Source organism: Hippopotamus amphibius, chromosome 1 (assembly GCF_030028045.1).
Source record: "Hippopotamus amphibius kiboko isolate mHipAmp2 chromosome 1, mHipAmp2.hap2, whole genome shotgun sequence".
NCBI classification, from domain to species: domain Eukaryota; kingdom Metazoa; phylum Chordata; class Mammalia; order Artiodactyla; family Hippopotamidae; genus Hippopotamus; species Hippopotamus amphibius.
In genome coordinates, this window is record NC_080186.1 from 75,751,560 (window position 1) to 75,777,236 (window position 25,677).

Sequence of the window (25,677 nt, forward strand, 5' to 3'; positions counted from 1 at the left end):
CTCCCCATCCTGGCCCTCCAAGGCATCTCCCATGAAGTTGATCTCCTTTTGTTATACAGCAACTTCCCACTAGCTATCTATTTTACAGCTGGTAGTGTAAATATGTCTATGCTACTCTCTCACCTCATCCCAACTTCCTTTTAAAATGTTTCAGATGAAGCTTTATAATTTTAAATTACTTTTGTGCCATTAATAGTATCCCCTGTCAGGTTATGTCTTGGAAACATAGGTAATACTAGGCCGTGGCTATTCATACCAAAGACTGTATATGAGATAATGTTCAACTAGGGAGCTGGGCAAAAATGCAAAATAAATTTTGGCTGCCACATTCTCATCTTTATTTCATTCTGAAGGGAAACAAGAAACAAAATAGAAAGGAAAACCCTAAACAATGGGTCATAAAGCCAGGTTAAAAAAATGGCTAATACTATTTTGTAACATCACTGTACTTCTTTTCCTTAACACAAATGCAAAACTGAGTTGATTATTCCTGTCCACCAAGAGCTTTTTGAAAACTCCTATCCACTGGTCCTGTTCAGAAAATATATGCATTACCAACGAAATAATTCTAAATTCAAAAGGTAAGGTATACTCTGCACACCATTATACTACTCCTCCCTATAAAATTTTCTCTTATTTCTCCTTTTTACTAAGGTCTGTCCTTTCAAATTGCTGCTTAATTTCCAAATTAATTCTTCCACAGCTTCAATTCACTCAAGCAACCTCTCAGTCTCTGAACTAAGGGACTTCCACCACCAAATATTTTCCAACTCGTGATAGAACGTTTATTAAAAGTACGAAGTCTGAGCTCTTGCCAATAGGAGCTGAGATTAGGGGCAAGTTCTTCAACACTGCAAAACTCTAATTTTTCATTTGAAAAATGACGTTTGATGCAGATTTCTAAAATTCCCTCAAACTTGTAATTTAAACATAATCAGGATTCTTGTTTGATATGGTAGTAGATTTTCTTAAGGGAAGCAATTTGGCGAGTTTTGCATCACCTGTTCCAAGCCTCTTATTATGTGTACTTATGGAAAACTACTTAAGCTCTATTTTACTACCAAATTAACCGATGGAGAGGTGGAAGGTGCGGAGGGCTACATTTAGCACTGGGGAGAATGGAATTGTGGCCCCTGCTAAGATCTATGAAGGTTACAGCACTGGAACATACCCCCAAGAAGCTTTACTGGAAGCAAAACCAAGGGGTTTGTCAGGTGAAAGCTACGCCCCAAGTTTGTTTCACATGCTAACCACCGCCTGAGATCCTGTAGGACCAGGCAGAAAAAGGCTTGTATCTGTTCGTTTTTTTCTTTTCAAATTTCAAATTCCTTTAAGCCAAAGGCTGGGCTCCAAACAATTCTGTGGGGGACTAAACCGCCTCACCCGTTCTGAGTGTGGAAACAAGACTCCGCCTCGCCAACGACCGCAAGAGGGAGAAGCAGCTTCAGGGAAGCCAGGTGAGGCCGGGCGCCAGTCTCACCCACCCGGCCCGGGAGCAGAACCAGCGGGTGCGAGCCACACCGGCCCTCGCCACAGCCGCGAGAATCCACAACCCACTCCTCCTGCGGCGGGGCCAGGGCGGCGCGTCACGTGGCCCGACGGCGCAGCCAATCAGCGCAGCCCTCTGCTGTATTCAAATCGACGGCGGGGCCGACGGTTGTGCGGAGCTGCGCCGCCGCCTGGGTCTCGGGGGCTGAGGTTTGCGTTCCGCCGCCATGCCGGGCAGCGGGCACTGACAGACCTTCGGGCCCGGTGGGCTGAATGGAGAATCAGGGTGTGCCTCCCGGGCCTTATCGGGCCACCAAGCTGGTAAGACAGCGCGGAACAACGAGACTGGCCAGCCGGGATGATGGCCGCTCTTACGGGAAAATGTTCGTAGTTTTCTCTCGGGAGGTGGCGTGGGTCCCAGAGCCTCTTGGATCGCTGAAGAGGAGAATGAGGGGAGTTCGCGTGTATCGCGGACCCTTGCAGGACACGCCTGTCCCCCTCCTTTGAGGATCTGTCCCCCTCCTTTGTTCCGGGCGCCCCGGGTAGGCGCATCGGACTCAGTTTCTTAAGCGACTCCTGTTTTTGGTGTTGTCGGCGTCCCCTGGAATGTCTTGGAATATTCCGAGCTTAGCTGCTCCCCACGCCTGATTTTCTACCCCCATCGGGATTCGAGAAGAATTTTGAATGAGTTTCACTGCTTTGTAGGGTTAGACTGGGGGCAAGCCCGACTGTTTGTGACAACTTCGTTTTGCGGGTCCTGTAGAATTTAACGCAGGATGTACCGACTGAATACCACTCGGTAATAGCTGTTTCATAACTAAACTCAGTTAAGTACTCATCAGGAACCACTGTTGATATTCACCGGATTTTTACTTGTATAGAGTGTCTCGTGTATTTGGATCATCAATCCAAGGGGATACTGTGCCACTGGTTATGTGACATTAGGAGAGTCACTTCTGTGAGCGTCAGTTTCCACATAGGTAAACTAAAGCTGATGATACATGCCCACTCTGAGAGATGTCCCAGAGTAGATATACTGTATGTGAAAGTGTGTTGTGATCTGTAGACTAACAAACAACTTATTCTCTGGATGAATTGCCCCTCAGTATATGTTTCTTGAATAATATATGAAATGTGGAGGTATGGAAAGAAAAGTACAGTTACTGTGTTTTCAGCCCTGAAATTTTGCATTGTGATGTTGAGACCACATAGGTTAAATAAGTGGTAGCATAGCGAGTAGTAGCATCAGTTAGGATTACAAATGCAATTTCTTGACCTCTAATGTAGGATTTTTTTAATTAAAAAGTTATATGTTTAAAAAAAAAAAGTTGTATGTTTATTCAGTACCTCCACTCTTAGACCTGCCACGAACCTAAAAGTTTGGGTAATTTGAAAATAGTTTTGGAAAGTGTGAGTATCTTTTTAATATGTAGATAAATCACAGCATCATTAAACAAACAAAAAGCTTAAAACTTAATTTACGCCATCTGTTCCATGTTCATTATTAGAATCTTCACTAGTAAATATATAAGCTCTTTTAATAATAAAGGTATTTTACTAGTAAAATTATTACCTTCCATGAGTTTTGTTTGGCCTGCATAGTTAGTCATGAGTGCAGGTTCTAGAGTCAATCTAATGCCTGGGTTTTAGCTGTGTGACCTTGGTCAAATTATTAAATATCTCTGTGCTTCATATTCCTTGTCTGAAAATGGGATAGTAATACTACCTATTCATAGAATTGTGAGAATTAAAGTGAAATAACGAATGTAATGCATAGTGTCTGACACATTGCCACTATCATATGAATATTAGTTGAGGTTAAAGAAACAGGAATAAAATGCTTTCTCTGTTGAGAACTAAAGGCAGGTTCATTGTAGTTCTTTCTTCATTATTCCTAGGTTTCCTAAGTAAGCCAACCAGCCAGTGAAGTGCTTTTAGTCAAAAACTATTACATAAAAATATTATTATAACACTAGAATTAATAAAAGGAAATCAATATGAGATGTAAAATTCTCTTTAGCACAAGTAAGACAAGTGATTTCTTCATGAATTTTAATGATTTAATAAGATATGAATGAGAGAATTTTGTCTAATTTTTAAAAAATTTTTTTTTTCTTTCCTTTTGCAGTGGAATGAAGTTACCACATCTTTTCGAGCAGGAATGCCTCTAAGAAAACACCGACAACACTTTAAAAAATATGGCAGTTGTTTTACAGCGGGAGAAGCAGTGGACTGGCTTTATGACCTACTAAGAAATAATAGCAATTTTGGTTCTGAGGTTACAAGGCAACAGACTATCCAGCTATTAAGAAAATTTCTTAAGAACCATGTCATTGAAGATATCAAAGGCAAATGGGGATCAGAAAATCTTGATGACAACAGTCAGCTATTCAGGTACTAAACAAAGAAATAACTACAAACTGAATTACTTAACAATCAAGTTTCACTCCACTTCTATCACACCTTTACTAAAACAGCAGCCTTTTTAGGAGAAGTAATATTTTCTGTAGAAAACTTACTGCTCTTAGTCCGATTAAAACCATTTGAAAGTTGAAGTTAGCTAAAGGTAATAGCTACACAATTCAAACTTTTAAAATGATAGTATATATAATAAAATAGGGAGTTGGGAGGAAAGAATGAGATAGTGTCACTTTTACATATTCTGAATGCTCTGTAACATGTCAAGGACAGAACATTATCAACCTTTAGTTTCATAGATTGAAGAATTACAAGACAAATTCTCACAGGTTCTTGCCTTCAAGTGACATATAATCTATATAATCTAAGAACACATGATAAATAATAGAAAACTTTATATAATAGCTAACAAAAGAAATATACCACAGGTTGAAGAGAATATCTTTTAAACATTTATCATGTACCAGAAGCTGTACTTTATGAGTTACATGTTTTCTTGATTTAATCCCTAGAATAGCTCAGCAAGGTAGGTATTAACTCCTTTTTACAGGTGAAGAGGCTGAGACCATGGTTCAACAAATTTTGTTCCCTTGGTCTGAAATATGTTCATGTACACATTCATCAGACTAGTAAATACATTTCTTCTCATGTCAGCTCTGTTGTAGCCTCTGTGGGGCCTTTCTGACTCCTTTGGGCCAGCGTACTTACTTTTTCTCTCTTGCACCCAGAGTTCTTAATTATATTTCCCTTAATTTAGGTCTTTGGATTCTAATACCCATGCTTTTACTCTACAAAAGTAGTACTTTTCAAGTGAAATGTTGTAGAAATTGATTTTTGGCTGTGTGGCAAAGATGATTTGTGTCATAAAAGTAAACTATGATAACAAGCATATGAGTATTTTGTATAACACTCTACAAATCTTTCCTTTTTCCACCACTTGTCACTCACCTTTTGAGTTCCTTTGCTGCTGCTCATCCTTTAGCTGTCTTCAAGGTCCTTGGCTTGTCTACACTTGAGCTCTCTCCATGGGTAGTCTCACACCATGTCTCCATTTACTTTTCTTATGACTTTCAAACCTCCAACCCAAATACCTCTCCTGAGCTTTAAGCCCACTTTTTGCCTATTAAACAGGCACTTCAAATCTAGCATACGGGAAATCACTACCATCTCTTGACCTATATGTTGCCCTCTTATAGCCATACCTGAATGAATGATACAATCTTCCCTGTAGTTGCCTTCATTCTTTTCCCTTCTCCCCTTTAAATATGATATAATTATCAAACCATGTCTGTTGTGCTGCCTCAGGATTCTCTATCTACTTCTCTTCGTGAATGTTCTTTTCATTAGACTATTATTCTCTCTTACCTGGCATTCTGCATAATTCTTCAACTAGTCTTTCTACCTCTAGTCCTTTTATAGTGGAAACAAAACTGTGATGTAGTTAAAGTATACTAACAATGTGTAAGACCATATTGGAGAAAATTATCAAATTGTACTTAAAGTAATAAGTGGAGAAGGATATTCTGTTCATGAATGAGAAGACTTAGTATCATAAATAAGTCACTTCTTCCCAAATTGATGTATAAATTCAGTGCTTTTTCATTCAAAACCCCTATGTAATTTTTTGTATGTTTTAACAAGCAAATTTTAAAATTCATTTGGTAATATAAAGGTCCAAGTCAATTTTGAGGAACAATAAGCAGAGAATTGCCTTACCTGATTATGTGGGCTTAATTAAATTTAAATTAAGACCATTAAGTGCTGAGACTATAAACCCTTACATACAAAGAAACTTGGTATGAGTTATACATGAATTAAATACCTAAATATGAAAATAAAACTCTTATGAAAGAATATAAGAAACTATTTTTAGGACAGAGGAATAAGAAAAAAACTTCTGAGGTGACTAAAAACTTATGCATAAACTTAATGTATGTTAAAAGATACCATAGAGATATTGTTTGTGTATGTTTATTTAAAGTATGAAAACATGAATAAGAAGGAAATACACTAACTATAGGTTAATGATTTCCCTTAGGAAGAGAGAAATAGAATTAGCAAAGAATTTCTTTCATTTAAAAAAAGGATAATGAAGTCTTGGTAAAATGTTAACAGTTGCATTGGTTGATGGTTACCTATGTGGATGTTGTTTTATATTATCTTCTGTACTTTTTTGTATCTTTGAAATTTTTGTTTTAAATTGAAGGGAGGAAAAGCATAATCAAAAGGAACAACAGAGTTCTGGAAATTGAACAATTACGAAGGGCAGAAAATATATACAAATTAGATAACTAATGAGAGAAATTTAGAAAACGTTTAGTATGTAAGCGATGCGTCTCCAAAAAAATTGATTCTAGCAAAAACCCTGATTTATACAAGAATAAAGTTAAAATACACACAGTTTACTAAAGAAAGCAGGAAACTATTAAAAAAATTTTGACAATGGGAAAATTAATTTATGTAGAATATTCATTCCTTGATAACTTAAATAAATCCAGTTTTTTTAGTTATTTTTAAGATAAATTGGCACTAAAAGTTTATGATCTCACATTATTTAATTGCATGTTATTCTTAAACCAGATTTCCTGCAAATTCTCCACTTAAAACTCTTCCACGAAGGCATCCAGAGTTGAGAAAAAATAGCATAGAGAACTTTTCCAAAGATAAAGATAGTATTTTTAAATTAAGAAACTTATCTCGGAGAACTCCTAAAAAGCATGGATTACATTTTTCTCAGGTAAAACATCCTTTTTACTAATTACTAGTTTAAATATAATTACCATGTGCTTAATAATAGAATCATTAAAAGTGTATGATTCTTTAAGACTTGCAGGCAATACTTGGAATCTCTTGACTATATTATATTCTAAAAACGTATGTGTAAATTTATTTAAAACTCTTAGAAACGATAATAAAAATGGTAGTGAGACATACTTGAAATAGTATTTGTATAAATTAAGCATGCTTAGTTTTAAATTAATTTGAGGATAGTGGGCGCAGCTGCAAAACGAAAAGCTCTATTACCATATATTACATTATTTCTATAAGTAACACCTTGTAGTTCCACAATGGACTGTTCCTAATAGAATTACTAAATATCCGAAGTGGTGTCAGTTCATTATTTCCAAAATTTGAGCATACCATATTAAGCCAAATTAATTCTTTTTTTCAGGAAAATGCAGAAAAAATGAACTGTGAAATAATCAGCGAAGATCAAGAAAACTCAGTTGATAATAGAGAAATAAGCCAGAAAGATATTGAAGAAGTTTGGAGATATGTTATTATGATCTAGTAAGCTATAACCAAGTTCCTGAGGTGTTTAGAATGTTAATTTGATTATTTTCATTAAGATATGCTGTTGAAGAAGAACAGATTAATTCTCAAAGCTTAGAATTTAACCTGCATGTGTGTTTCTTAACAAATACTCTTGTGATAGTTCTGATACAGTAGAAGTAGAATGTTTTCAGTATGATTTGCTTCTTCTTTGACTCAAAGTTGTAGCTATAGTTTGGGGTCTGTAATGGAATACTTCAAAGGTTATTAAGATAAATATACTTTAAAGTGGATACTAATATGACTTAGAGGTTTGATTTAAGAAAAATATTCTGAAAGCTTTGTTTGTTTTCCATTCATACTCTTTCATATGTATATTCTATTCCACTTATTTTATGGAAGAAAAAAAGTGTATTCTTTCTTCTATTTAGCCTGCAAACCATTTTAGGTGTGTCATCCCTAGAAGAAGTCATAAATCCCAAACAAGTAATTCCTCAGTATATAATGTACAACATGACCAGTACAAGTAAACATGGAGTAGTTATACTGCAAGACAAATCAGGTTGGTATCAATAAAAAAAGTGGAAATCATTTTAAACTTGCTAACAAAGGTTGCAGCTATTGTAGGGATAAATAGAAACCAAAATGTAGAAAGTAGAATTCTTCAGTTGAGAGAATATCATGGAGTCTCCTAAGTTTTAGCAGAGGTGCTTTAGTAATCATGATGGAATAATTTTTAAATGATTATTCACACTATTATTTTAGCTCTTAATGTAGATTCATGCATGAATTTGTTTTTAATGACAGGTTTAAGCATCCAAAAGTTATGTAAATATAATGAAAACTATTTATTAATCACATTTTACTGAGGACCTACAATGTGCCAGGCATTGTGCTAAAGATTAGTGATGAGCAAGAGAGAAATGGTCCATGCCTTCCTGGAGCTTACTTGAGAAGTTATATATAACTTTAAAGGGATCAAGACATACATGCAAAACCAAAGTAACACACAATAAATAAGTCCAAACTCGTAAGAACAGTATTCTAAAGAACACTGGCTTTATATTCTATTTATGTTTATATGATGTATTGATTTCAGATATAAGATAGAAAAATCAGGAAAATAATTTAAACAACATGTATTAGAAGACTTATAGGAAATATATTAATAAATTTACTCAAAATGTTGTCTCATTTTTTTATAATCAGTTGCTGTCTGTAGAATTAACTGTCATGCATTACTTTGGGTTACTTTTGTGGATAAGAACTTTGAGGTTTTAATCGTAGGAGCAAAAAAGTAAATGTTGAAATTTAAGAACTGTGTTGTGTATGCATGTAGCTTTGGACCTATCTCATCTTTCATTACCTAAAATAACTTAAGTATGTACTCTCCATCTAAGCTTTCTATTCTTTATAACTATTGACTTTTCAAGTCAAGTGTATGTGTGGTTTTTGTGTTTGTGTCAAAATATTGCTACACTTACACCTCATATTTCACTTAGTGGCAATTGAAAGATTTTAAGCAAGCCTTACTGTGAAAGGACCTTAATATTCAGATATAGCTTGTTTCAATCGTAGGTCTAACTAACTCAAATCAGTAATATTCAAATAGCATAGCTAACTTTTTAAACTTGTATTTTAAAATAGTCTTGGCCCTATGTCTTATTAAATATGTAATCATTTTAAATCCTGATAGTACATATACATACATATACACATGTATGTATAATTATGTAATAAGTGTGAAGTTTTAAATATACTATCATCATAATTTGTGATTAAACCCTATTAATTTTTTGTGTAGATGACCTTCCTCACTGGGTATTATCTGCCATGAAGTGCCTAGCAAATTGTAAGTTAAACTGTGTGTGTGTGTGTGTATGTGTTATATTGATAGTATTTAATAAGAACCAGGGAATTATTTTTAATAATTTATAAAAATCCTAATAAAATTATATTATTTCTGTCGATGCTTAAATGAAGATCTAGTAGAATTGATTACATTTCTTTGCATGTGGAGTGTGTTATAGACCCCTTAACTTTTTCTATGCAGATAGTGATTTTATAATCCAAGTCCTCAGTTCCCATAAATCATAAAATCATAGGCTTAGAGGATCTCAAAGGATTTTTAGGTGTAATCTACATCAATTGCCTTAGTGAGTCCAAAGAGTTCAAATAGCAGCTTATAAGTAAAGCAGCTTGTAAGTGGAAACTTCCAGTCAGAAGTGAAGTCTCATAAAACCCACCTCAGTCCCCTTGCCATTGTACACAGCTTCAACATTCAGGTGTTTCATGACATGCTTCTACTCCATAGGATATATTAATGGGTCTTTTATGTTTATGAAAAAAATGGTCTGTCACTAATCAGATCATTTTTTAGCATTTCATTCTCCAAGCTTTTTCCATAGTGATCTATGATAATTGTTTTTTATAACTTAAGATGCTGGTTCAAGTACAAAACCCTAATTGCTCTTGAAAATCAATTTTTAAAATGTGCAGAGGTGTGTGCTTCTGAATCATCAAAAGTTAAATTATATCTTAATAATTTTGTCACAAAAGTATTTTTCTAGTTCTTATAAAATTAGTGTTTTATTAATGTTCAGGATAAGTATATATTCCCTTGTTGTCCACTGGGTGTCAATGTGACAAAATAACAGAATAAATAGCAATAAAGTAAATACGGGACATACGGGAATCAGTGATCAGTGTACTATTTCCAATTTTTTTTCTAGAAAAGAAAACTAAGGCTTAGAAAGTCTTTTTTGTAATATGTAAGGATCTATGTATTCAAACCTAGAATCGCTAACTATAAATTCTGTATTTTTTAATTCCAGTAAAGTATTTTCTATCTTAGAAACTTTTAATGATTATCAAATTTTTTATTCTACATGTTAAGAATATTTCTTATATCCTCCTCAGAAAAAATGTGTATTTATTTTGTTCCACATAAAATCTTTATTAGCCTTTAAGCTATTGTGTGTGTATGTGTGTTAACTTGAAAGATAGCATAGTAACTCAAATCTGAGTGCATATCACAGTTACTAGGGAAACTCAGCAAAAATTCAGATTCAGTCAATTCAGTACGTCAGCACTTATTTTTTTTTTTAAATCACATCTCAGAAGATTCTTATAGCAAAGATGCCCAGTGTTAGGAAATTAGTGAACCAGAAGCAAACATTTCTAGATCAATAATTCCTAGCTCCATAGGAATTCTGATAGATCCTGGACTAGAAAGAGGAGATTATACTTTTAATAGATGCACTGGATGATTCTGGTTATGTAGTCCATGGACCACACTTTAAATGCTGTTGAACTTCAAGATCCTGTGACTTGCTCTCACTTTACACTGCGCTAAGTTCTAATTTTAGCTTTTCCACCAAAGCTCTTTCATCTTGAGCAAGTTGCTCTGAGCTTCAGTTTTCTCATCTGTAACATGAGATCAGAACTTATTTCTGAGGAAAATACTAATGAGTATGCAAGATTATTTCAATAAAGTTAAGCTAATGGAACAGCAATGTAAAGATATTTAAACTCATTGAGGGTATGTTTCACGTCAGGCAAAATTTAATCATGAAAATATAAATTTACAAAAGACAATTTGGAAGAATTATTTGCATGATCCAAATTTTCTTTGCTTTTTAAAATGAATTATGATACAATCCCATTAAAACAAACTGTCCTGATGCTTTTAAAATATTTTGAATTTTGCTTTATATACAATTTTTAATCATATAAATATTAAAATTAAACAAAATGCAAAAATTGCAGTGCTTTCTAATGAAAAGATGGTGAGAAGGAATGAGATATGCACAACCCTTTAAATTTTTGAATTGTGACAGAATTTGTTAAACGTAACTCCTTCATGAAATAAATATAGGCTTTATGCTTTTTATAAGTATCTTTAAAAACTGTATTTAAAATAAAGTATATTTCACTTTTTTTTTTTTTGCCTTCTACTTAGGGCCAAGAAGTAATGATATGAATAATCCAACTTATGTTGGATTTGAACGAGATGTATTCAGAACAATTGCAGATTATTTTCTAGATCTCCCTGAACCTCTACTTACCTTTGAATGTTATGAATTATTTGTGAACATTTTGGGTATGTATAAATTTTTTTTATTATTTAAATTTATTTTATTAGTTTCCAAGTCCCCCATAATTTGAAAGATCTAAAAGTATAAGTAAATATGAAGGTGGCAGGCTATAAATTATTTTGAAATTCAGGAATACTTTGGTTGCTATTACGTTGTTTTCCAGTAATTCAAATATACCATTCCAACACCAATTCTCTACACCAGCCTTACAATTCAGTTCATTTCTGACACTAACTACTCAGAGTTAACCCAGACCCCAAAAAGTTGAGAACAAAGTCTTTCAACTCTAATACTAACTACCCAGTGCTAGCTCAGACCTCACAGATTAAGAGCTCAGTTCCACAACACTGCCCTCACTTCATACACCAGCTGCAAATGATGTCCTCAGGTTTTCTCACACTTCTGCCTGGCTAACTACCAAGTTAGGGTTTCCCACAACCCCGCTGAGGTTTACTAATTCACTGTAACAGTTCACAGAACTCTGAAAAGTGCTTTACTTAATGATTACCAGTTTATTATAAAGGATACAAGTCCAAATGGAAGAGATATATAGGGTAAGAAATGGGGGTAAGGGTTGTGCAGAGCTTTTGTGTTTGCTCCAGCAATGTCACCCTCTCAAGTTTGAGCATGTATTCATCAACCAGTAAGCTCCCATAGCTGTGTTGTTACAGAGTTTTAATTGAGGTTTCATTACATAGGCATGGTTGATTAAATCACTGGTCATTGTTGATTAAGTTTGATCTCCACCAACAACAATAACCACCTTCAGGGAGGTCTGAGGGAGGACTGAAAGTTCCAACCTTCTAAGCAGGGCCAGCCCTAAGTCACCTCATTAGCATAAACTGAGGCTTGCTCAGATAGGCTCATTGTGAATAACAAAAGACTCCTATCACTCTGGAAATTCCCTGGGTTTTAGGAGCTCTGTACCAGGTACCAGAGACAAAAACTATATATATGTTTTATTAAACTACAGTTGTCTTATAATTAAGAACTTTCTAATACTTGTAGACTGAAAGTAGATATTTTTTCGTGTATTTGACTCAATCCATTTAATTAGATTATTGAAATAAATTTTAAAGTTATTTTCATCACAGGTTAGAAAACCTCTAATCTCGCACTTTGTAACTGAATGTTGCATGTGTCCTATTTAAGTGGCTTCTAAATTAAGCAACTGCTATTTGTACTATACTAACAATATGTACTATAGTGATGCTTTATTTTTTTAATGTTACTGTTGTTTTATTTTTGTCTACTGTCATACAGTTGCATCTTAATTTTTGTTTCATTTCCTGGTAGTTGTTTGTGGCTACGTCACAGTTTCAGATAGACCCTGTGGGATACATAAAATCCAAGATGATCCACAGTCTTCAAAAATCCTTCACTTAAAAAGTCTGAATTCCTTCAAATCAACTGAGTGTCTTCTTCTCAGTCTGCTTCATAAAGACAAAAACAAAGAAGAATCAGATACTACTGAGAGACTGCAGATAAGTGATCAAGGATTTCAAGAAAAATATGCTAAGAAAATGCAGCTAGTTAATTTAAAAAACAGAAGAGCCAGTACTAATGACATAATGGGAGGAAGTTGTCATAATTTAATAGGCTTAAGTAGTATGCATGTTCTATCCTCTAACATCAAACCAAGGTGCTGTTCATTAGATGGAATTGTAGATTTACCAGGGAGTTCAAGTAAAGAGGTCTCCAGTGTCTTCCATCAATCTGTTCTGAACATAGAAGGACAAAATAATAAACATTTTTTAGAGTCTGAGACCAAACAGGAATCCCTAATGAATCTTCATTCAGAGGAAAGTATTCAAAAGCTACTCTGTGTTGGTTTTAAGAGAACCTCTACTTTGACTGTTCAAGACCAAGAGGAGTTATGTAATGGAAAGTTCAAGTCAAAACAGCTTTGTAGATCTCAGAGTTTACTTTTAAGAAGTAGTACAAGAAGGAATAGTTGTATTAATATGCCAGTGGCTGAAATTATCATGAAACCAAATCTTGGACAAGGCAGTACAAGTGTGCAAACAGCTATGGAAGGTGAACCCGGAGAGTCTAGTGCCACAATCAATAAAAGACTCTGCAAAAGTACAATAGAACTTTCAGAAAACTCTTTATCTCCAGCTTCTTCTATGTTGACTGGCACACAAAGTAAGATTGATGCTTTCAGTGCATGTAATATTAACTTTTAGTGTTTACTAACTGTGTTTCGCTTACCTGGCTTTTCTTCTCTGAAATGGCTTTATTTTTTTCCTCCAGAAGGAAAGCTTCCTATTGTAAAAGACTTGTCATGGCATAACCAAGATTTATTCTGCTTACCTAAAGCACTCCTTTGCTTTCCCTTAAATTGCACTTATTCTCAGTAACTTTGTAATAAGTGAAGGATTTTCAATCCTTCATAATCCAGTGGGTTATGAAGAAAATAATGAGTATCTTCCCATGTTTTTGAAGAATGTGGAAATTTCTGAGAATAGTTTTTAAAGAAATGGAATATTAAAATATTATTTTGCCTTCTTTATATAACTATATGCTGAAAGTATGAAAGCAGCTAGTGTCATTGATTTTTTTTTTTTCTGGGGGGTAATTTTGCCTTCTAGGTTTGCTGCAACCTCATTTAGAGAGGGTTGCCATCGATGCACTACAGTTATGTTGTTTGTTACTTCCCCCACCAAATCGTAGAAAGCTTCAACTTTTAATGCGCATGATTTCTCGAATGAGTCAAAATGTTGATATGCCCCAACTTCATGATGCAATGGGTACAAGATCACTGGTAAGTTGATTTCTTAAGGAAAGAATAAGTCCAGTTCATAAACCACCCCCCCAAAGAAAAAGAAAAAGAAAATCAAACCATCTAAGAATACTAAAGTGATGTCATGGTCTTGAAATCCTAGATTTTTGAGTTAAAACGGCTCTTGAAAGTCTAACCTTTACTAGCAGCAGAATATTGGTGCATTAATCCTTTGTGCCCAATCTTTTATACTTTCAAATCTTGATCTTTATCTTGTCTGAGGACTTTGCCTGTTCACTCTTGTTATATCACTTCGTAGTGATTAACCCATACTGTCAGACCATATTATATTGCCTGTGCCAGTTCTGTTTGGTGGGGAAGGAAGAGGAGATGTAGGCACTGTTGAAAGCTGAAGGGCATTATAACCCTGTGAAATAGAAAATTAATTGGAAGTTCATGTGTAGTAAGTTGAAGTGTTTCAGATATTGTGGTAGTGGGAAAGTTGTATTTGATGTGTTATGTGAATTAGGGTAGCTTGTCATTGTGGGCAAGAAGTTGGGAGAACTACTGTGAAGCAGTCTTCGGCTCCACATGAAGTTGAGGGAAGTGGCATTTATATGCAGATATTGATTGGAAATGAACTCTTAAAATAGTGTCTCTAATATCTCTCTCCCTCCTTTCTCTCTCTCTTCGTCTGTCTTTCTTCTATAAAGAGCTGCTACTTCCTCAGAGCTCAGCTTCAATTTACAAGATGTTCTTGTAGCAAGGAATCTGGGGCTAAGCTCCATTCTTCCATTGATTAAGGACAGTTTTTTAATAATGACAGACCTAATATAAAGAGGAAGAATTATTCTCGAGTAATTGTGGCACCATTAAAAAGCATAGGGAAGTTTGTAAGGGAAGATATTTAGAGAGATGTGAGTAGGAAGGAGGTAATTTTGATTTTACACTTTTTGAGTTTGAGGTTATAGGACATCCAAGTGAAATTTATCCAACAGAATTGAATTTGGTGAAGAAACATCAGGGCAGAAGGTATATTTTTTGCAAAAGTGGTAGTTGAAGCTATGGGAGTAAATGAGCTCTACAAAGCTGAGAAAAAAAAAGAATTAAAAGCCGAGGACTGAGCATTGGAAGAAGATAGGAAAGCCTGCCAGGCATGTAGGAATAAAACTAAAAATATTTCAAGTCGATAAATATGCTCACCATCTATTATGTGCAAAATACTTAAAATACAATTCTGATATTCAAATTATTTTAGAATGAGGTGTGTATTTCTGTGTGCTTGTGTGCAAGCGTTCATGCATGTATGTGTCTTATATTTGGTAGGTTATATGGAGATGAATGAGAGTAAATTAGTTTTGAAACAATTTATCACATGATTTGAAGATTATCATGATGGAATTGAAAAATACATGTATTAATTGTTTTTAAAGACTGATGGAATAGCATTAAAAAACTGTTTTCGGGTTTCAAAAGATAAAATGGTGCCAACCCTATAACCACTTATGTTTATATGTTATATATTCTCCTACTTTGTGTTTTTATGGAGTTCTCTAACAGTCTTTAAGCACCATATTTATATGGTATTATTGGAATCTATGGTGTTACCTGATAAAGTTGTGACAAAATTGAAGAAACTAAGCCTTCTGTAATCATTTGGAATTTATATTAAGGAAATACTTAACAAGTATAATTGGCATTTTATTCTTTCTAATGTAATGTTATTGTCCTCATTTTTTAAACTGAAGTCTGTTTATCACTTTATCTCAATCCTTTAGCCTAATGCTACCTAGAAATTGCTGATATTCTAATTTATATAAAATCTTGTTTTTCAATTCACATCTTTTAATGTTTCTAGATGATACACACTTTTTCTCGGTGTGTGTTACGCTGTGCTGAAGAAGTAGATCTTGATGAGCTTCTTGCTGCAAGATTAGTTTCTTTCTTGATGGATCATCAACAGGAAATTCTTCAAGTACCCTCTTACTTACAGACCGCAGTAGAGAAACATCTTGACTACTTAAGAAAGGGCCATGTATGTATTGTAAGTCTTAAAATTCTCTGCATTAGCCAGTTGCAAGTGGCAAACTCATCTCCAGCTAGCCTAATCAAAAAGGGAGATTTTATCAGCTCACATAAATAACCTCCAGAAGTCAGGAATGTAGACAGAATATGGAGATTCAAATAGCAATAGGACTCTGTTTCCATCCCTTCTTTATTCTTTATTTCCATTTCGATCCTATATTTGAAAAATGGCTCTTTCACATGATGTGATATGGCTGATTAAAGGTCTTGAGTCATAGGCTTACATTTGCAATCCAAAGGGAGAAAAAGCCATTCCTTCACCTCCAATTTGAAAAGTTATTAGTATGGACTCAGATTGGCCAAATCTAGGTTAAATGCACATTCTTTGGGTGGTTGAGGGTGAGTGGGTTGAAGAGAGGGCCCATTCTCTGAGTAGCTCTACATAGATTTGAGAAGAATCTGTTCTTCAAAAAAGGTAAGGATAGTTGGGGTAGAATGGGAAGGAACTTTTATTAGGAGAGAAGGAATCTAAGCAGCCGAAAACAACAGATGTCTGCTATATTCAGTCTTTGGCTGCCCAGCACATGTATTCATGTTTCTTCCTATACATACCATTCTAATATCACCATAACTTACCATAATTATAACTATCCCCTACAATTTCTTTCTCTTGTCTACAGATTTGGGCTCTTACACCTCAAAAATAGTAGATGAACACTTGAACGATTACTGTTGCAAAGTATTAATGTTTTAAGGTGAATTAAAATATCACTTTGTTAGTGTTTTGTAGTTAAAAGAATAAACTCCATGGTTAATGGTACTAGTGATGATAGCTACCTTTATTTAATACTTGTGTGCTGAGCATTTTATATACATTATCTCATATACATCCCCATTTTACAGATGAGGAGTCAGACCAAGACAAGTTTAAATAACTTGCTGATGGTTATAAAGCTAGTAGGTTGTAGGGCTGGGATTGAGACCCTACTGATTTATTGCTGCTCTGCTACATAATACAGTTTTTTCTTAAAGTGTTGAATGTTTGGTGGCAAAAGAACCGTTTATCAAATAGGAACATGACCAGAATTAATAGATTTGACTGTATCATTTTGTTCATTACAGATTAAAAATCCTGGAGATGGAGTGATTGCTCCTTTGCCAACGTATTCATACTGTAAGCAAATTAGTGCTCAGGAGTTTGATGAGCAAAAAGTTTCTACCTCTCAAGCTGCAATTGCAGAACTTTTGGAGAACATTATTAAAAATAAGAGTTTGCCTCTAAAGGAGAAAAGGAAAAAACTAAAACAGGTAAGAGAATGAACAAGTTCTCAATCATAAATATTTTCTAATATGCTATTGCTGGTTGTTATTTAATAACATTTAAAATCTAATTTCTCATTTTAATATTTCGAATTTTAAATATCATATATATAAGGCTATGTATGACTACCTGCCTGGTTTTACTCTGTCCTGAAATTTTAATAATTACAATAATAACAGATATTTTCCTTTACTTCCAGTGTTTTATATTTAAAGCATGCATTACCTGGGAAAATAATTATAAACTTAGGATTATAATATGTAACTCTTAATGACTCATCATTATTATTTAGAATTTTTAGCTCTACATCAAAACCCTGTAGCCACATGATATTGGTAAGTCGAATTCCAGGTCTGAGACACTCAAAGATATATGAAATATACTAACTAGATCCTTTTCACCTTCATAGACTTTACCAATGAGAAAAGAAGAACATCTGGAATTTAGGAGAATTAACAGCAGAAGAGAATCCTAGAATGTTAATGCTAACTGGGATCTAAGAAATATTACAGGGTACCTTTCATATGTGAGGAAAGTAGAGGAAGAAGCAAGGATAAAGTGAAAGGATACTCATCTCTAATACATCTTTGAGAAAGGCACTGAATCCTTATAAAATATTGACCAGCGGCTTCCGCTTGGATAGTAGTGTTAAATACCCTCTAATTCCTTACCTCGTTTTTAAGTTTCAGAAGGAATATCCCTTGATATATCAGAAAAGATTTCCAACCTCTGAAAGTGAAGCAGCACTTTTTGGTGACAAACCTACAATCAAGCAACCAATGCTAATTTTAAAAAAACCAAAGTTGCGTAGTTTAAGATACTAATTGAATTGAAAATTATGTAATACTTGTGGAACTTTGGTAAGTGAAGCCATATCTAAGAATTCAGCTACTACAAAGGAAGTCTATTAATAAGGTTTTTCTAAATAAAACATTGTGTAAGGAAGTGCCAAAATAGTTTTTATCAATGTAAAACTGCTCAGAAACTAGTGAATCTCAACTGAGAGCAAGTAACAATAGGTGATACCAGATATTTTAACCAGAAATAATATTTTGTTTTTTATACAGTTATCCGGAAAAGCTATCATGATGTGTGCTAAGATTTCATTTACTTGAATTTTGAAAAATGATATTTGCTCAAGATGAAGCTGTAATTCTTTAAAAAAAAGAAAAAACAACTTATCTGCATGTGCTTATGGATGTTAGCTTAAAGAACTAGTTTAGTATTACTTTTGTTTCTAAGTGTAAGAATGTGAAGAATATTTGAAAACTCGATGAATTAATTTTCAACTCCTAAGTATTGCACTCTTGTATATTCTTCTATTTTTGATCTATTTATATATGTATGTCTTTTTAAAATATGTATACATAAGACTTTGGTTTGCCTTAAACATTTACCCCAACTGCTTCGGTTATTCATTTTTTTCAATAAATACCTTTTGCATTCTTATCTTCATGAATCTACTAGAATATAGAGATGTGAAAGAAGTATAAGGCAATCATGTATTCATTTAAAAGATATTTATTTAGCAACTACTATGTGCCTTTCATTCTTCAAGATGTGGAAAAAAATGATGAATAAAACAGAAAACCTCTTCCCCAAAGTATTGTTTACTAATCAATGGAGATATACCTATCAGGTACTTAAAATAACAGTACACCCCCTGAAATCAAGTCATGAGGATTCATTCAACTGAAGACTAGCCTTTTTAATTGTGAAACAATTTTCTAAGGTAGTGTTTTTCAAATTGTTGCATATTAGAATCACATGGAGGGTTTTAAAATAATACATGCTCAGGGCCCTACCATATACTGATTAAATCGAAATTTTAAGGGATGGCACATAGGCCTCAGTATTTTTAAAACTCTCTAGTTGATTCCAATATTCAGCCAACTTTGAGAATCAGTGCCCTAAATACTTTTTATAAATAAAATGTCAAGCTGGTATCACACTGGCTTTATTATTTCGTTGGAAGAAAATGTCAAGTGTAAATCCCTAGCCTCTTAATAGAAGGTTCTCCAAATTTCTGCTTGACTAACTTCGTATAAACTTGAAGCAGCTTTTCTTCCAAATTTTTCTGAAGATTATTTAATATCTATTTGGTAAGAGTAAAGATATACATGATACCTGGGATGTAATAAACACTTATTGTTCAATGGCTGTTTTGATTTTTCAGTGTAATGTCATACTGTAAAATGACAATGTTCCTTTTGAAATTAATATTTTTAGTAAAAATAGGGACAGAAAATAACTTTATCTTTTGCCCAGAAACCTTAGCTGTAAAAATATTGAACCAAATTAGAATTCTTCCCAGGGTGTTTGTATACTAAAAGTTTTCTTGTTTAAAGGTGTGTAATAATGTGAATTATGTTGCATATTGAGATAAAAACTATTGTGGGTTTTGTAACAGTTTAATTTTATATTTGTTGATATTAAATATATAAATATTATAAAGACATAGTTAAACTTTGATCTCCACTAGTGTGCATGCAATTGAGATTACAAAATACATGATGTAACACTTTAATAGTGTGAACTCTGAAGTCAGATTTGAATCCTACTGTGCTATTTACTGTGTAACCCCAGACAGGTTATTTAATTTCTCTAAATCCCAGTTTTCTTATCTGTACAGTAAAGATTAGAATAGTACCTGTCTTTTAGGATTGTTGTGAGTATTAAATAGAATAATTCATGAGAAGTTTTTAGCACAGTATCTAGCATAGCATAGGTACTCGAAAAACATTAGAAATTAATACTAGAAACACCTAGAATTATAGCACTAGAAGAAATCTTAGCAAAAATATAGCCCTCTCAATTGCTTTGGGCAGAAAAGAACCAAAACAAAATTGTGAACAATTGGTGAGTCTTATTAAGCTATTTTTTAGTTATGAAACAAAGTTTCTGATTGTACATACTGTTGAAAATATTTGGTCTAATATAAAGAGAAAATTTGATGAAGGAAAGCATTAATATCTTCAGAAGCAATATCCTTGAATATGTGAAAGCATACAGGACACATTACACAAATAGAAGGCTTATTAACCTTTTCTGATACCATTGTATTAGAAAAAAAAGGCAGAGTCTTTAATTTCAAATATTGATGGGCTGATTTGATGTTGAGTGCTTATAAAAAATATCTTCTAATTTTCTTTTACTGTCTTGGGAAATAAGAATCAAAGTCAACCCTTGAGAGTAAAGTATGGTGGGGAGAATGTTGCGAGTTTGAAGGGAGAGGATGTGAAATACTCTAGCAAATCTGTGGGAATGCCTAGGAAATTGTAGTTCTGGTCCCAGAAGTTATTGCCACCACCCACTCCCAACAGCTTCTGCTAATTGTTTTCATTTAATGATCTTCTCATATAGTGTCCAGTTATCTAGCACTCAGTAGTAAAAATTATTAATACATGGAATTTCCTACTGACTAGCTTTCTGTCCTTGGAAAATGTAAACTATGAGTTTCCTCATCCGTAAAATATGAATAATAACATCTACCTAACCAGGTTGTTAAGATAATTAAGAGGCAGTATATTTAAATCTTGAACTTAGCAAGCCCGAGCTCAATTTCTAAGTCCTTTCCTCTTATATTGAGTTTAATAAGATTTCTGCTGATTAAAACTCCTTTCCTTCCAAATCTCTGTCCTCATATCTCACAATATATATTCTGTTCTATCACTGCTGATATTTTTTACCTCGTTTGGAAGATTAAAAATAGTTCCAGAATTTTATATCCTGGAAGCCTGTGTACCTCTCCAACAAATATATCTCCCTTTGATTTTGAAGGTAAAGCACATGTATGTATATGTGTATGCATGTGGTGTTATTATTGAAATGAAACTTCTAGGAGAGAAATGAAGGATTGCTGGTTTTAATATTAAATTCTAAACTTAAAGCAAGACAGTTCACCGGAATAAACCTAACAATTCTAAATACAATAAAGTATAGCAACTAAGAATCTTTTATTAACTCAGAATTAGCTTTTGTATTAAGTAAGAATCATTTTCTAAGAACTGGAGAAAAAAAATGTACAGAATAGCTGTTTCTCTCTCCCAAAAAACCTCTCAGATGTGTACTGAGGAAATGCAGAATGTATAAGACATTTGAAAATAGTTTTAACTTTTTCTCATTATAAAAACAGTTTTTGTATCATTGGTTGGTCTCTAACTTATCCTTCCATAAGCAACTAGAAAACCAAAGTATATGAAACAACTGTTTCTAGACATCAAACCACATGTAATAAAAGATTGATTCCTGAGAAAAGGAAAACAAAGGAGGTAAGCCCTATGATTGTTCCCAGATTACTGTGTACAGGCAGCTGCCAAGCCACAGTGCAGGGCGGGGCGGCCAAAATAAATCTCACTGCATTAAGAAGCTAGAGATTCAGAGTTCAGGATGACAGAGAGCTATAAAAACAAGACAAAAGACAAAAAAAATAAACCCTTCAGAGATCTGCAGTGGTCTACAGATTTTGTTGGATACTAATTGGCATGGGTTAGGGTGAAGTCAGTCATAAAAATAATAAATAAAAATAAAAAATAAAAAACTAGCCAAGGAAAGAATGAGAATGAGTGGACTGGAAAGCAGTAAACTAGACAATTCTGTACCTCACAGATCTGGGAGTAAGTCATATTCCCATCAGCCAAAATATAGAGAGCTTGTAATACTTGGGGTATTGTGTAGCATCTTCAGAAGAGTTGTGCTTTAGTAGTGGGGCCAGATTAGCCCTAGAATAAAAAGTGCTCTGAATTCACCCTAATGAATGTTTAAAACAGCCTCAAAATGTTCAAATTGCTCTTCAAGTAACTTCATGTATGCCAGAACACAGTTCAATATTTTAAAGAAATACAGACCATCCTCGGGCTGACCGTGGTGGACGTTTTGAGGGCAGCCGACCCACAGCCTGTGCGCCGCACACCACTGCCTCTGGATGCTTGAGCCAGCTATGTAGCTTTCTCCTTTTGTCTCAGAACCATGTCCACCAATGAGAATGCTAATTCACCAGCTGCCCACCTTAACAGATTCAAGAACAAGCGGAAAGACAGTACAGAAATGAGTCAGCGCCGAGAAGTTAATGTGGAGCTGAGGAAAGCTAAGAAGGATCACCAGATGCTGAAAAGGAGAAATGTCAGCTCTTTTCCTGATGACGCTACTTCTCCACTGCAGGAAAACCGCAACAACCAGGGCACTGTAAATTGGTCTGTTGCTGACATTGTCAAAGGCATAAATAGCAACAACTTGGAAAGCCAGCTCCAAGCTACTCAAGCTGCTAGGAAACTGCTTTCTAGGGAAAAACAGCCCCCCATAGACAACATAATCTGGGCTGGTTTGATTCCAAAATTTGTGTCCTTGGGCAGAACTGATTGTAGTCCCATTCAGTTTGAATCTGCTTGGGCCCTCACCAGCATTGCTTCTGGGACATAAGAACAGACCAAGGCTGTGGTAGATGGAGGTGCTATCCCAGCATTCATTTCTCTGTTGGCATCTCCCCACACTCACATAAGTGAACAAGCTGTATGGGCTCTAGGAAACATTGCAGGTGATGGTTCAGTTTTCCAAGACTTGGTTATCAAGTATGGTTCAGTTGACCTGCTGTTGGCACTTTTGGCAGTTCCTGATATGTCATCTTTAGCATGTGGTTACTTACATAATCTTACCTGGACACTTTCAAATCTTTGCGCAACAAGAATCCTGCGCCCCCCCCTTAGATGCTGTTGAGCAAATTCTTCCTACTTTAGTCCATCTCCTGCATCACGATAATCCAGAAGTATTAGCTGATACCTGCTGGGCTATTTCCTACCTTACTGATGGTCCAAATGAATGGATTGAAATGGTTGTGAAAACTGGGGTTGTACCCCAACTTGTGAAGCTTTTAGGAGCTACTGAATTGCCAATTGTGACTCCCGCGCTAAGAGCCATAGGGAATATTGTCACTGGGACAGATGAACAGACTCAGGTTGTAATAGATGCAGGAGCACTTGCCGTCTTTCCCAGCCTGCTAATGAACTCCAAAACTAACATTCAGAAGGAAGCTACGTGGACAATGTCAAACATCACGGCTGGCCGCCAGAACCAGATACAGCAAGTTGTGAATCATGGATTAGTCCCATTCCTTGTTGGCGTTCTCTCTAAGGCAGACTTTAAGACACAAAAAGAAGCTGTATAGGTTGTGACCAACTATACAAGTGGCAGAACAGTTGAGCAGATTGTATACCTTGTTCATTGTAGCATAATAGAACTGTTGAACCTCCTAACTGCGAAAGATACCAAAATTATTCTGGTTATTTTGGATGCCATTTCAAATATCTTTCAGGCTGCTGAGAAACTAGGTGAAACTGAGAAACTTAGTATAATGATGGAAGAATGTGGCGGTTTGGACAAAATTGAAGCTCTACAAAACCATGAAAACACGTCTGTGTACAAAGCTTCATTAAACTTGATTGAGAAGTATTTCTCTGTGGAGGAAGAGGAAGATCAAAATGTTGTGCCAGAAACTACCTCTGAAGGCTATACATTCCAAGTTCAGGAAGGCACTGCTGGGACCTTCAACTTTTAGATTGTACATCTGAGGCATAAAGTTGTTTGTTGTGGACTATATTTGGTATAAGTTTGTCTTACTGTTTCTCTACTAATAACTCTCTTTAAATGTGGTTTGTTATTGTAGCACTTTTTACAACTGAAACTATACTTGAACAGTGCCAAACTGTACATACTGTATGAAGTTTCTCCTCTCAGTGGGTTTCTTATTTCTGTGTGGAATTTCATATCTTGCAGTGTCCTGTAAATAAAGATTAAATTCCACCCTTTTCTTCACCAAAAAAAAGAAAGAAATACAGAATAATCCAGCACTTAACAATGTAAAAAATCACAATGTGCAGCATCCAATCAAAAATTACCAGACATGCAAAGAAACAGAAAAACAATATATAATCCATAACCAGGGGGAAGAGAGATCATTGGAAACATACCCAGAGATGACAGATAATGAAATAATAGGCATTTTAACAGTGATTATAAATATTGTAAATATATTCTAGGATATAAAGAAAATCAGGAACATAGTGATAGAAATGAAAGATACAAAAAAGATTCAAAGAGAAATTTTAGAAGTTAAAAAATAATACCCAAAATGAAAATTACATGGAATGAAATTAAGAGCCACTTAGAAACAGCAGACGAAAGGATTCATGAACTTGAAAACAGCAATAGGAATTACCCAAAATAAAGTACAAAGGAAACAAAGCTGAAAAAACAAAAAGAACAGAGTCTCAGTGAGCTATGTGAAAATATGAAACTGAGTAACATGTGGATTGGAGCTTATAGAAATGAGAGAAGAAAAAAGGAGGGCATAAAAGTTATTGATCAAAAATAATGGCTGAAGTTTTTTCTAAATGTAACAAAGACCATAAACCCACAGAAGCTCAAGTAACCCCCAGCAAAAGAAACATAAATCTGCGCCAAGGCACATATAATCAGGTTGCCAAAAACTAGTGATAAAGAGGAAAATCTTAAAAGCATTCAGAGAAAAAACATTTTATACAGAGGAACAAAAATAAGAATTACAGACTTTTAAAAACTGCAAACCAGAAGACAAATACGTGATATTGTTTTAGATTTGTTTTCTTGGCTGAGAATTGGTGCCAATTCACCACCAATAAAAATTTTGGCAGGGACTGTCAGTACTCTACCAATCACCAGTGATAGTCGCATTACAAGCACCAGCCATTGACTGACCCATATTCAAAATTCTATTTTAGTCAGTTTCCTAGGACTAGTCTTAGTTCTGCCTTAGGTCGTGTTGCCCATAATATTGAGACAAATGTGCTGGGGGGGATGGGGCAAAAGAAAAAGTTGAACTGCAACAGACTTGTAACAGAGGCCTCCCAGTGAACTTTCTTCTGGAGCTGGGATGGGCCTTCAGAATTGTCCGAAATAGAGAAAAGAAGCTGGACCTTTGTACCTTCCTGTAAACCGGTCACTGAGTATGGGTTGATTCAGGAGGAAGTGTAACCTTGGGTGAAGCAGTTCCCTTCAGCCAAACACAGTTCCTAAAGAGGAGTGCAGCCAGTATTCCTGACAGCTGGGAAATGAATGAGCACTGAGGGGTTCTATGGAGAACACCTCATATTCACTGCAAAGGATCCCTAGCATGAAAACAAACAACTAGAAAAGGGATTGTGTTAATATGAGAGAGGTTATGAGAATTGATGTTTTGGGATATTTTTTACTTTATTATTTGTTGATTTATTAAAAAGTAATGTTTGTTTATTATAGATGATTTAGGAATGAAGAAGTTTAAATCACCTGTAATCTTTTCAACCACATAAAACCCTGTG

The 25,677-nt window shown here is 34.7% G+C and overlaps 1 protein-coding gene and 1 pseudogene across 5 annotated transcripts; both read left to right on the forward strand.

The window, feature by feature from the left end:
- The first annotated feature begins 1,630 nt into the window (after window positions 1–1,630).
- DEPDC1 (DEP domain containing 1) lies at window positions 1,631–19,851 on the forward strand. 5 transcript variants are annotated; one of them, XM_057718138.1, is made up of 13 exons: window positions 1,631–1,809; window positions 3,617–3,882; window positions 6,487–6,643; window positions 7,079–7,197; window positions 7,611–7,741; window positions 8,984–9,031; window positions 11,141–11,281; window positions 12,573–13,424; window positions 13,871–14,043; window positions 15,860–16,045; window positions 17,149–17,334; window positions 18,031–18,207; window positions 18,415–18,462. In XM_057718138.1, exons 1-12 carry the CDS (start codon window positions 1,762–1,764, stop codon window positions 18,169–18,171), a joined length of 2,448 nt encoding a protein of 815 aa, XP_057574121.1. In that variant the 5' UTR covers window positions 1,631–1,761; the 3' UTR covers window positions 18,172–18,207; window positions 18,415–18,462. The 5 variants fall into 5 exon arrangements, with proteins under 5 accessions (XP_057574121.1, XP_057574113.1, XP_057574135.1 ...); XM_057718130.1 differs by having other exon boundaries at window positions 18,031–19,851; XM_057718152.1 differs by lacking the exon at window positions 18,031–18,207 and having other exon boundaries at window positions 18,415–19,851.
- A 2,464-nt stretch (window positions 19,852–22,315) lies between these two features.
- On the forward strand, window positions 22,316–23,897 carry LOC130832423 (importin subunit alpha-1-like; annotated as a pseudogene).
- Window positions 23,898–25,677: the final 1,780 nt, after the last annotated feature.